Here is a 12639-nt window from a genome sequence, read left to right as displayed (position 1 = left end):
GCCCCCACCGCAAACCCAAAACATTATAACATAAATGAAATGATAGTGGGGAAACAGTAGATTACTTTTCCTGGAGGTAATCATTCAGTTCAGTTCAGTCGCTGAGTCATGTCTGACTCTTTGTGACCCCATGAATCACAGCATGCCACTCCTCCCTGTCCATCACCAACTCCTGGAGTTTACTCAAACTCATGTCCATCAAGTTGGTGATGCCATCCAGCCATCTCATCTTCTGTCGTCCCCTTCTCCTCCTGCCCCCAATCCCTCCCAGCATCAGGGTCTTTTCCAATGAGTCAACTCTTCGCATGAGGTAGCCAGAGTATTGGCATTTCAGCTTCAGCATTAGTCCTTCCAATGAACACCCAGGACTGATCTCCTTTAGGATGGACTGGTTGGATCTCCTTGCAGTCCAAGGGACTCTCAAGAGTCTTCTCCAGCACCACAGTTCAAAAGCATCAATTTTTAGGCACTCAGCTTTCTTCATGGTCCAACTCTCACATCCATACATGACCACTGGAAAAACCATAGCCTTGACTAGACAGACCTTTGTTGGCAAAGTAATGTGTGCTTTTTAATATGCTATCTAGGTTGGTCATAACTTTCCTTCCAAGGAGTAAGCGTCTTTTAATTTCATGGCTGCATTCATCATCTGCAGTGATTTTGGGGCCCCCCAAAATAAAGTCTGACACTGTTTCCACTGTTTCCCCATCTATTTCCCATTAAGTGATGGGACCAGATGCCATGATTTTATTTTTCTGAATGTTGAGCTTTAAGCCAACTTTTCCACTCTTCTCTTTCACTTTCATCAAGAGGGTTTTTAGTTCCTCTTCACTTTCTGCCATAAGGGTTGTATCATCTGCATATCTGATGTTATTGATATTTGTCCCGACAATCCTTAACCGTTGGTAAAAATCTTACATGGATCCTGGAAGAAAAATGTGAGGTCTAAAGGGGCGAGTATTTGAGGAATGTGAGCCTGTCATACACCCTTGCTGTTGCTTCTTAGTGTGACTTAGAGACATTGGCTTGGCATGTTTTTTCAACATAGAGATTCTTTGAAGTGTTCTGGTGGGTTGTCTTACACTGTGTGTCAAACACTGTTCTAAGCAGTAGGGGTATAGTGTTGAGAAAAAGACCTCTCATCCTCCCTGGAGCTTCTGTTTTAGTGACAGGAGAGATGCTGGACCATCACCTCATGGCAGTGGTGTGATGAGCAGTGTCTAGGAGTGTTACGGGTGGAGGGACAGCACCTCTGAGTCTGGACAGCAGAAGTCAGGTGTGACCGGGGATCAGCAGTGATGGAGACAGGCTGCCCAAGGACATGTGGCTTAGGACCATCATCTGGCTCTGTGTTGACACTGGGCTGGGGACCAGTTCAGAGGTGCAGGCATGGGGGCCGTGTGGGCGCGTCTCTGGTGGAATTGCAGCTTGCTCTTGGCTGGTGAGCTTTGTGTTCATTGGTCGTGTGGGTACTTTTTTGTGAGATGCTTGTTCGCATCGTTTTCTGTGTTTTTTTGTTTTTTTTTTAACTGGGTTGTCTCTTTTTCTTAATGGCTTGTTGGCATTTTTTCTACATTCTGAGTGCAAGGCCTTTGTGGGATACATGTAAAATATATTCTCCCAATCTGTGGTTTGTCTTTTTTAATACTCTGTCTCTGTGAGCAGAAATTCTTGGTCCTAATGCCACTGTCTTTGTGAAGTGATTGATACTTTTGCGTTCTGAGAGGTTCTCCTGTACTTTCTTGTAGATGCTTCAGTGTTTTATCTCTCATGCTTAGATGGACAGTCTGTTTGGAAATAATTTCTGGGTATCGTGTGAGGTTAGTTTACCATTTAAACTTTGAAGATTTGCCTAGTTGCCCTGCCTAGAGGATTTCTTAACTGAATCCTCTTTAAGCTGCGTGATCCTCCCCACCACCCCCCACGTGAGCGTGTGTGTCTTGAGTCTGCCAGCCCCTGACAGTTGTACCTTCCGGCTGTTGAGAGAGGAGCATGTGTTATCTGCTAGTCTAATTTGTGTTTCTTGAATGGTGGTGCCAAGGACTGTCTTCCTGGGGGTTTGGTTTCTGTCTACGCCACGGACCAGGGCGTATGTCACATGCACCATGAAGCGCCCTTGTGGTGGGACTGGGGTGGAAAGGTGGGTGTCGGGTGTGCAATAGAGCGAGACACCCCATTCTGCTTGGTTCTCTGAGTCTGGGGGCCTTGCTGTGCGTGTCGGCCTGTGTCCTGAGGCTTTTCCCCAAAGTGTGTGAGGGTCTGAAGAGCACACGCATTGCTGTGGTGGGGGGGCGCTCGGTGTGCAGTGTGGGCATATAGTCAGGTCCGTGTGTGGCTCTTTTCCAAGACCCCTTATTTAGAGTGTTCAAAGCATATTAAAGTCACCCCACGCAGCATGTACATCCTGCAGGCCCTCAAGAGCATTGAGTACCTGGAGGAGGAGGATGCCCAGAAGCCGGCTGAGGAGGCCGTGCCCGGGTCGCCTGACTCCAGCGGTCCCAGGTGGGACGAGGAGCCCTCACAGCTGGAGGAGTTAGCGGACTTCATGGGGCAGGTTTGGGCGTTTTCTCTTCTGGGTTTCTACTTCAGCTTTTCTTTATACCTAGATATTTTAAGCATGTGACCTTTCTGTGAGGCATTTCTTGCTCATTCTTGACCAAGACCAGTCGCTATTTTGATTCAGGTGCTGGTGGGGGGTTATACGAGGAACTAAATCCTTATGAACTTGCTACTAATTCTGTTCAAAAAATGCATTTTGATACAGCTCACACCAATTGAAAAGTATGCCTTGAATTACCTGGAATTATTCCATACTTCCATTGATCAAGAAAAGGAGAGAAGTAGCGAGGTAAGAGATTGCACTTTTGACTATCTTCATGTGTGAGAATATGATTCTTCAGTGTTAAACTGGGTTGGAAGTGTGACTCACTCAGAATTCAAGGCATTAAAACCAAACCCCACCCGTATGTAAAGTGATCAGATGGGCAAAGCCTCTGAAACCCTACACCAGGTGGTTTTCCTTGGTTTTGAAGCAGCTCGGTGCTTGATTAGAGGGTCATGTATTGGGAAGAGGAAAAGGGGCCTGAGGACCGGGAGGCTGGCCGGGCAGTGTGGGGCAGCGATGGGAATGGCCGGTCTTCCCGCAGGGCGCCGTGCTGACCGCTGTGCGTGAATGGGAGGCCCGGAACGCGCGGAGCCTGCGGGAACAGGAGGCCAGGGTGCGGCTGGAGCAGGAGCAGGAGCAGCTCCTCACCTACACCCGGGAGGACGCCTACAGCGCGGTACGGGCGCCCCTCCAAGGCCTCCTGTCTATGGACCCGGGGCTGACGGGCTGGGCCTGTCTTGGTCCAGCGCCGGGTTAGGGGGTTTCTGTTCCCTGCTGCTGGCTTTCCCCACCGTCGTGCCAGCTGTGATGGAAGTGTAGTTTAGGTCTTGGCAATAGCGGTGCTGCATGCTTATTTCGAAGGCTTATTAACTGACGTGAAGGTAGACAGTTGATCACTTGCAGCTCAAAGTGAGGGCTGCGCGGACCTGAAAAGCCTCCCCTTTTCCCTCAGGAGTTTGTGTGTGAGGGCGCTGACGGGCAGACGGAGGTCATGCCGGTGAGTGCCCGTGTCCCCACGCCCCCAGACCCTTGCCTCCCGCCGTGCTGGGCCCGCTGCCCCTGTGGCCACCCAGCTCAGGCTTGTCCCTCCTGCACGCAGCTCTGGACGCCGCCCACACCCCCTCAGGACGACAACGACATCTACATCGACTCGGTCATGTGTCTCATGTACGAAACCACTCCCATCCCCGAGTCCAAGCTGCCGCCCGTGTATGTGAGGAAGGAGCGCCGCCGACACAAAACGGACCCCTCAGGTGGGCTTGTGCGCGGGGAGAGGGCTTGTGGCTGCCGGTGGCCTCGGTTACCCTCCCTGTGGCTTTTCCGCTCCCCACCTTGGCCCACTAACCCGCTAGCTGAAGCTGCTTTCCGTGCAGCCGCAGGCAGGAAGAAGAAACAGCGGCACGGGGAGGCCGTGGTGCCCCCGCGGTCGCTGTTTGACCGCGCGACCCCTGGCATGTTGAAGATCCGCCGGGAGGGCAAGGAGCAGAAGAAGAACATTCTGCTGAAGCAGCAGACGCAGTTCGCCAAACCTCTGCCGACTTTTGCCAAACCGACCACTGAGTCCGGACCCGACAACCCCGAGTGGCTCATCAGCGAGGACTGGGCGCTGCTGCAGGTGAGTCCGAGGCCCCGACCTTGGTCGGCCCCGTCATTGGGGCCCTTGGGACGGGGGGTAGGGAGGGTAGGGGCATGGGGAAGCGTCCGATGGGCAGGGCCTTGACCTGCGGGTCCTGAACCCGATCCTCCAGGCCGTGAAGCAGCTCCTTGAGCTGCCTTTGAACCTCACAATCGTATCCCCGGCCCACACGCCCAACTGGGACCTGGTCAGTGATGTCGTCAACTCGTGCAGCCGCATCTACCGCTCCTCCAAGCAGTGCCGGAACCGCTACGAGAATGTGCTCATCCCCAGGGAGGAGGGCAAGGTGAGGCTCATGGGGGCTGGGGGGTTAGGCAGAGGTGGGTGAGGGTGTGCAGTATTTGCCAAGGCCCTGAGAGGGGGCAGCGCAGTCACAGTTACTGTCAGCAGTGGTCTGGGTGCTGAGATCCCACCTCATAGGGAGCGGCCACACTGCTGTGTCCTCTGGAAAGTTCTGTGTGCTGTCTGGTGGCCCTGGCGCCATCTGAGGGCTTCCTCCTTTCAGGGTTGGGTGAGTGGAAGGGCCCCTGCTCTCTGCTGTCAGCTGACATGAAGGAGGGTCTGTCCGTGCCTCCGCCTCCACGCCTTGCTGCAGGGGGTTGATGGGTGCTGGACACCCTGGTCCTAGCTGCAGGCGTCGTGGACACTGACTGCAGACGTGGTGTGTCGTCAGGAGGCCCAGCCCCACAGTCAGGGTGGCTGCCGAGGATGTCTCCACTGTGGCACCTTTTCTCATCCCCCTTGAACTGCATTTGTCTCTTGCCATTTCTCCATCTGCTCTGTCCTCACCTTCTTGCCTTTGGGAGTGGGTCCATAGCCTCCATGTAGAAAGCCTCTGTGCGCAGTGTTGGGCCTCTGGCTGGTGGTCTTTGGGGTGATGGTCCTCACGTCCAGTCACAGAACAGGAGCGATGACCTCATCTCTGCCTGGGACCACCCGGGGCAGAAGTAGCAGCAGGAGACGTCCTAAGCTTTGATCAAGTTTGCTCCTGTATTTCTAATTCATGAACGTTACTTACATTTTTCCTATAAGCACCCTTTAACAAATCTCAAGATTTCACTTTTCTAAAAACAGTTGTCTCTGGATAAGACATGTTTGTTTCCTCGTTTGAAAACAAATACCAGAAAAGCAGTCTTTACTCAGAACACCATTTTGCGATGCTTTCATCAACAGGGCTTCCGGTGTCAGATCCATTAGGTTTGGGAAGCATTTCTAACAATTGTCGTAACTTGGATACAGTAAATCGTCAAGCTGAAACTTGACGCTCTGTTATAGCTCATGTGTGAAGCTAAAGAAAATGGCAAAGGTCATTTATAGAAGGTGATGTTCTGAATAAACTGGGAAGTTTGTTAAGTGCCTGTGCAGCAGAGCATAGAGTGAGGTTAGAAATGAACCATATTCCAGTGACCGGTAGGCACTCAGTGTCCAAGGTGTTTCACTTCTGCATGCGGGGATTTGCTACTTTGCATTAGAGTGCTCCTCCATAGGGGCATCCTGCATCAACGACCTGCTTGCACCCATTGAAGCAGGGGTGGTCAGACATGTTACATCTACAGGAGGGACTCACGCAGCCTCTGTGGGGTGGCCTGTGGGCCGGGAGGGACCGCCCTGAAGTTCTACAGGAGCAAGGAGGTGCCTAGTTTCACCATAGGGCCCGTGGAGGAGAGAGTCCCAGGCACAAATAATGCTAGAGTCCCATCCTTCACGTCCACTGGGGGCAGAGGCCCCTGGGAGGGCAAGCTGGTGCCCAGGGGCGGATCACAGTCAAGGTGTTCTGTCTGTTGGTGGCTTGCTGTGTGATCCATTGGCCTCACTGTTGTCTTCCCAGCTGGAGGCGTCCCCTTCTTCTTCCAGGGATGGGCAAGGAGGCCTCGCATAGGCTGGGGAGTGTGGTCGGTGGATAACGGCCACTGTGTCGTTGCTGTTCTATGTTGAGTCTCAGAGAGAAGGTCAGGAAGAAGGGGCTCAGTGGTTTCACATTAGGCTCCCAGTCGGGGACCCCGTTCACAGGTCGGTGTCTGACTGCTGTGCTGCCCCATTCTGTTTCAGAGTAAGAACAACCGCCCTCTGCGCACAGGCCAGATGTACGCCCAGGACGAGAATGCCACACACACCCAGCTGTACACGAGCCACTTTGACCTGATGAAGATGACTGCCGGCAAGAGGAGCCCCCCCATCAAGCCCCTGTATGCTTCCCAGGTCCCCCTTGCCAGCCACGCGGAGTCAGTGGGGGCTCGTTCTCACTGTTGGCCTTCCCGCCTTTGCCTTTTCCTTTGTTCAGTAACTTTCTCTCTTTCTGTGTTGCAGGCTTGGCATGAACCCCTTTCAGAAAAACCCCAAGCACGCTTCTGTATTGGCAGAAAGGTATTCCTGTGTTTGTGATACAGTTTTAACTGTTTGAAAATGACCTCATTTTAGGGCTTTCTTAAACTCTACAAGTTCAGTGAGTTATTGTACAGACAGTGTGTCCAGGCATCGAGGTGGGGCATGCCTGGCTGGCTGGTGTCCCCATTCACGTGATGAGGTGGTGTCCTACCTGCAGTCTGATGGCCTGATGGCCTGCAGGAGGAAGAGCGGCTTCTCCTCCTTCAGCGTCTCTGTGCTGGCAGATGTCTTGTTGGCTCTGCCCTGAAAATATATGCTGTTGGGGGTGGGTGTTCTTGCTTTGAAATTTTGCAAAGGAAAAAAAAAAATGACTAGATAGATAGGTAGTGAGACGGTGGGTGAGAGATGGGTCGGGGTGAGAGAGCACTGACAGAGAACTGTGCAATCTGAGCTGCTTGGCACCTGGGTGTTGGCTGTAAAATCCCTGTCACTTTCTGTGTGTTTGCCTTAAAATTCGGGGAGGAAAGAATGTGTTCAGATGGAACCTAGGTGCCACTCAGACTCAAGCTTTCCTTGTAACCAAGCAGGTTTTGCAGATACTGCCAGACACGGGCCTGTCCCTGCTAAGAACCCCAGCCCTCCCAGACACACCAAGGGCCTAAGCCTCGGGCTGCTGCTCGAGTGGGCCGGCAGTCCCTGCCTCACGGCTCTGCCATGTGGGTCGCTCTATCTGGGATGGTCTCCCCCGGCATGTGGGTCCCTCCCCTAGCCTCACTCTCACATGTCACCGTTTTCTCGTGGCAGCTCACACCCCAACCCCTCTCTGTGTCTCTTCACGGTACAGATTGTCTTTGCATCTTTACTTGAATATGGGGGCAGCTGGATGGGTTGCAGGGCAGCCTTGGGGGCTGAGTGGACTGACATTGGTGGTCAGAGGATGGGAGACAAAGTGCTGGGCGGGTTGGGGACATGTGACTTGGCGGGGGGGGGCTGGCATCCAGAGGTACCAGACTGGTGCAGCACAGCACCTGTGCCGTCAGCACCTGGGCCGTGCTGGTGAGCCGCCCTGAGAACTAGAGGGAGCGCACAGGGCAGAGCCAGCCTTCCTGTGACTGGCATGGGGGGCGGGGGGCGCAGGAACCTTGGAAGCAAGGTTGCTGTGAGAGGCTGGAGAGGACCGTTGGGTGCTCACGGTACTAGGCGGGTGACCAGCTGACCTCTCCTGAAGGCCCCTTGGAGGAAGGCTGATGCTTAGGACAGGTGGGGTGAGCAGTTTGCTGGGTGGAGGGGCAGGCAGTCTGCTCTGAGGGGCACAGTGCTGAATGGCCTTCTTGTCCCTACATCTTGGGGCCCCAGCCGAGTACTGCTGCAGAGGGGAGTCAGGCCCAGGCCCCCCTTCCAGGAGTTCCTGTTGGAAGGTCATCCTTTCCCCTTCCCAGGGCCAACCCGCCAGGCGCCCTGGCCTGTGAGGCTTTGTAGGAGTCATGTCCCAGCACCTGGCAGGATGGGAAATGGGGGATTCGGGTTCCTAGAATGTCTGTCTGTTTTAGAACTTGCAATACATTTCTTTTTTGTTTTTCGTCTCTAGTGGCATCAACTACGACAAACCCCTGCCTCCTATTCAGGTTGCGTCCCTCCGGGCAGAGCGCATTGCCAAGGAGAAAAAGGTGTGGTGCAGTGGGTGGGCAGGGCCCACGGGCTGGGGCGGTCTGCTGGGCCAACTCCTTCCCACGACACTGTTCCTTTCTGCCCCTGTAGGCGCTGGCCGACCAGCAGAAGGCACAGCAGCCGCCCGTGACACAGCCCCCACCGCCCCCGCCTCAGCCACAGCCCCCGCCGCCCCAGCAGCCGCCTCCGCCTCTGCCCCAGCCCTCAGCAGCGGGCAGCCAGCAGCCCGCGGGGCCGCCTGCCGTCCAGCCCCAGGCTCAGGCACAGCCCCCTGCACAGCCTGCGCCACCCCCACCAAAGGCACCCCCTGCGATCACGACGGTGGGCAGTGCCGCAGTGCTGGTGAGAAGGAACAGGGAGGTCGGGTCCAGCATACCCACCAAGGGGTCCTGCAGCTTCCAGCCCAAAGCCCTTCAGAGGCCCAGTCTTCCCCCGCTCGAGGAAGCGGCTATTTCACCTGCATCACCCCACACAGGCCCGGCTCTGCTGTCCTGGCTAGCTTAGCTCAGTAGGGATGTGGGAGGCGAAGCCACTCTTCTTGGTAGAAGAGACAGGAAGTTTGGGTTTAGGGATTTGTGAAGTGTAACTGTGAAGAGGTTGACCTCTGCGAACTTGCAGAGCAGTTAGTGCAGACCTCTCATTCCCAACCCTGCCCCACCCTCCCCCAAAGCTTGTGCACCTGTGAGAGGGAGGCTGTAAAAGGTGTTTAAAAAAGAATGGTAGTCTGACGGTCTCACGCAGCGTGCCCCGCTATGTGCTGTCTCTTGTGTGCGTGGTGACACGTAAGAATCCCCCATGGGAAGACACTGCTGCCCAGCGTGGGATGGCTTTGTTACATAGAGTCATTTCCTCCCCGTGTTCTTTACTGCATTTGCCACAGTGGTGTTTTTATGGGCACTTGGGCAGCTCTGTCCTTCCTTGTTCAGAAAACTAAGCACCTGTTTGGTGTGAGAGCTGCTCTCTGCCCAGTGCTAGGTGGTCAGGAAGACTTTGTGCAGGACTGGCCCCTAGCCTATAGCCAAGTGACACTAGTCAGAGAAGAATGGAAAATAGCTAGCACAGAGGCCCTGAGTTTGACAAATATGGGGTTAAAAGGATCAGTGTGGCTGGAGCTTGGTGACCGAGGCACAGACCCAGCAGTGTGGGAGGAGGTGGGAGAATGGTTAGGTGTGTGGGGATCACGTGGGGAGAGGGGGCGCTGAAGTCGGCCACGTGGTCTGAGTAACTGCGATTAAGACTTTGAATTTTATCCTGATGAAATGGAAGGCTTTGGAGCATCTGCACAGGGGAGAACTTGACCTAAAATTCAAATAGTTTCCTTCCTTCAGCAGGCAGGAGCCATCAAAACGTCTGTCACAGGGACGAGCATGCCTGCGGGTAAGAAGCCTCACGGGTAAGATGCCACAACTGGAGGTGAGTTCTCTCCTGTCCTCCTGCCTCACACCCTCTCTCCCTGCAGGCACCGTGAGTGGAAATGTGATCGTGAACACCATCGCTGGTGTCCCCGCCGCCACCTTCCAGTCCATTAACAAGCGTCTGGCTTCACCCGTGGCACCTGGAGCCTTAACTGTGAGTTGTCCCTGCTCCTGGGTGTTTTGGGTGGTGTGCATGACCTAGGATGCTGCCAAAGTTGTCTGGTTTTTTTTTAAAAAAGAATTCCATTGGTATAGAAAGTACTGATCTAGTCTGAATTTCATAAAATACCAAAAACATTCAGGTGTGCAGAGGATGGTTTCCATATTGTTCTTTTTGAGGGAGAGGGTGTTGAAATCCCCACCGTAACTCCAGGAGAAGGAAGGGGGTGAGAGCATGTCTCTGACAAATGGACAGGGTGCCCCATGTACCGTACTGACAGGTTAGCCTGTGAGTGGACGGTGGCCACTGCACAAGTACAGGAGTGGACGGTGCTCGATGGGGCACAAGGCGGGGTGGTGGGTTTCTGGGGTATCTAGGCCCATGAGTAGGAAGCAAGAAGGGGCCAGACCTGGGCAGAGGGAATGACGCAGAGCAGCAAAACCCCTGAGCACGAAACCAGGAGACAGGACACTCACACCTGCTGGGCGTGGTGTTTCACCATAAAAGGCAAAAGTGAACAACTGAAATTGACAAGTTTACATTTATGTCCTGAGTTCCAGTTTAGTCACTGACCTAGAGACAACATGTGCCCCGAGTGAGAAGAAGCGGCTTCAGAGTCAGCCGTGCATTTGGCAAATAGAGTGCTATCCTTCTTGGGCATTTTTTTGAAGTTTACTTATTTGTCTGCGCTGAGTCTTCGTTGCTGTGCAAGGGCTTTCTCTAGCTGTGGCGGGCGGGGGCTACTGTCCAGTGGTGGTGCACAGGCTTTTCACTGCAGTGGTTTCTCTTGCTGCAGAGCATGGGCTTAGTTGACCTGTGGAATATTCTAGAGTGGGGAATTGAGCCCATGTCCCCTGCATTGGTAGGTGGATCCTTTACCACCACCACCACCAGGGAAGGCCTGAGTTTTGAAAACTAACTGTGCTGTGCAGGTGTTGTTGGTAGTGATCTGGATGCGTGGTGTTGGCAAAAGGATGGACACACAGATCCATGGAGTAGGATAGAGTGTCTAGAAATAGACCCACATGTACATAGTTGATTACTTTTTGCTAAAAGTGCTGGAAGAGTTCATTCAGTGGAGAAAGGACAGTCTTTTCAACAAATGGTGCTAGAGAAATTGCGTAGCCATGTGCATAGCAATGGACTTTGACCTGTTTCACTAGTACTGTATATAGAAAGTCACTCAAAGTGGGTCATAGGCCCAAACTATAAAATTTCTAGAAGAAAAATAGAACATCTTTGCTACCTTGGTTTAGGCAAAGATTTCCCAAGATACCAAAATCTTGTGAATTATGAAAAAATTAATAAATGAAGCATCATCAAATCAAGAATTTCTGCTCTTTGGAAAACATTATTAATAAAATTAAAGGCATAGAAAATATACCTGAGAAAGAACTGGTATTTAGATTATATAAAGATTCTTCCAGGCTTCCCTTGTAGATCAGTGGTAAGGAATCCTCCTGCCAGTGCAGAAGACACAGGTTTGATCCCTGGTCTGGGAAGATCACACATGATGTGGAGTAGCCAAGCCCTTGCATTGCAATTACTAAACCTGTGCTCTGGAGCCCAGGAGATGCAACTACTGAGCCCATGTGCTATAGCTACTGAAGACTGTACGCGCTAGAGTAGGTTCTCCACAAGAGTAAGCCACCTCAATGTTGAAAATAAAAAAAAAAAAGAATAAGCCACCTCAATGAGAAGCCCGCTCACTGAAACTAAAGAAAAGCCCATGCAGCAATGAAAACCCAACACCAGTCCAAAATAAATTTTATATATATATATATATATATATATATATGAAGATTCTTGCATCAACAGTAAGAAAATCAACAACTTTTAATAGTGGACAGAATAATTTTTTTTTTAATGGACAAGAGATCTGAGAAGTTACTTCAGCTGGGACGCCACGAGGCCTGGAGTGGATGGGAGCGGGTTCAGGGCTGCAGCTTCCATGCCCGGCTGGGGATGACCATGGGGAATAGGGTCCTGGTGTGTTTTGCAGGGATAAACATGGGCATCTAGATGGTTTCTTGGAAAACCAAAGGTCTTTTGAGTGAGGACACCTGGATAGGCACAGGGCAAGTGTTAGACGGGGGAGGGGATCTTCCTTTTCTGCATGTTGCCACCTGCTGTAGCCCAGGGCACAGGTTTTGCCCTCACAGGTCTCTCAGCACTTTGTCAGAAGGCTTCATTTTCTAGGTTTTAGAGTTTTGTGGCCTTTTTTCTTCACCTGATGACTGTAGAATCTTGAGTATCGTGAAGCAGCCTGACAGTTCTCTTCCCTTTGCCTTTTCCAGACCTCCGGAGGCTCTGCTCCTGCCCAAGTGGTCCACACCCAGCCTCGAGCAGTTGGTTCCCCAGCCACGGCCACATCTGACCTGGTGTCCCTGGCACCGACTCAGGGTGTTCGAGCGGTCACCTCAGTGACGGCCTCGGCTGTGGTCACTACCAGCCTGACCCCCGTGCAGACCCCAACCCGGTCTTTGGTGACTCAGGTGTCCCAAGGTAAAGGCAGGGTTGGTTTCCTACATGACCTGCCCTGCTCTTACAGCTCCTGAGGGCTCAGGTGTGTGTGTGTGTGTGTCTGGGGGGCTGCGGTCTCACCAGACAACCTCTTCAGCCACAGGAGTCCAGCTCCCAGGGAAAACCATCACGCCCGCACACTTTCAGCTCCTCCGGCAGCAGCAGCAGCAACAGCAGCAGCAGCAGCAGCAGCAGCAGCAGCAGCAACAGGCCTCACAGGTGCAGGTCCCACAGATCCAAGGCCAGGCCCAGTCGCCGGCACAGATCAAGGCTGTGGGCAAATTGACACCGGTGAGCATCTTCTCGA

At 53.0% G+C, this 12639-nt stretch overlaps 1 protein-coding gene across 12 annotated transcripts in view; it reads left to right on the top strand.

Annotated features, from left to right (window-relative positions):
- EP400 (E1A binding protein p400) overlaps positions 1 to 12639 on the top strand; it is a 108869-nt gene that overhangs the window by 78767 nt on the left and 17463 nt on the right. For 9 of the 12 annotated variants that reach the window (XM_070475021.1, XM_070475017.1, XM_070475019.1 and 6 more), the window contains 15 exons: positions 2411 to 2554; positions 2765 to 2848; positions 3147 to 3281; positions 3558 to 3602; positions 3705 to 3858; positions 3979 to 4220; positions 4354 to 4527; positions 6291 to 6427; positions 6549 to 6605; positions 8155 to 8233; positions 8325 to 8576; positions 9563 to 9611; positions 9694 to 9803; positions 12107 to 12314; positions 12430 to 12623. In XM_070475021.1, the coding sequence (XP_070331122.1) occupies positions 2411 to 2554; positions 2765 to 2848; positions 3147 to 3281; positions 3558 to 3602; positions 3705 to 3858; positions 3979 to 4220; positions 4354 to 4527; positions 6291 to 6427; positions 6549 to 6605; positions 8155 to 8233; positions 8325 to 8576; positions 9563 to 9611; positions 9694 to 9803; positions 12107 to 12314; positions 12430 to 12623 (2064 nt within the window). The remainder of the gene's footprint in view (positions 1 to 2410; positions 2555 to 2764; positions 2849 to 3146; positions 3282 to 3557; positions 3603 to 3704; positions 3859 to 3978; positions 4221 to 4353; positions 4528 to 6290; positions 6428 to 6548; positions 6606 to 8154; positions 8234 to 8324; positions 8577 to 9562; positions 9612 to 9693; positions 9804 to 12106; positions 12315 to 12429; positions 12624 to 12639) is intronic. The other 3 variants (XM_070475020.1, XM_070475028.1, XM_070475025.1) reach the window with 1 other exon arrangement.

Source organism: Odocoileus virginianus, chromosome 12 (genome assembly GCF_023699985.2).
Source record: "Odocoileus virginianus isolate 20LAN1187 ecotype Illinois chromosome 12, Ovbor_1.2, whole genome shotgun sequence".
NCBI classification, from domain to species: Eukaryota; Metazoa; Chordata; class Mammalia; order Artiodactyla; family Cervidae; genus Odocoileus; species Odocoileus virginianus.
Note: the sequence above shows the minus strand (reverse complement) of the source record. Positions and strands in the feature narration are given on the sequence as shown.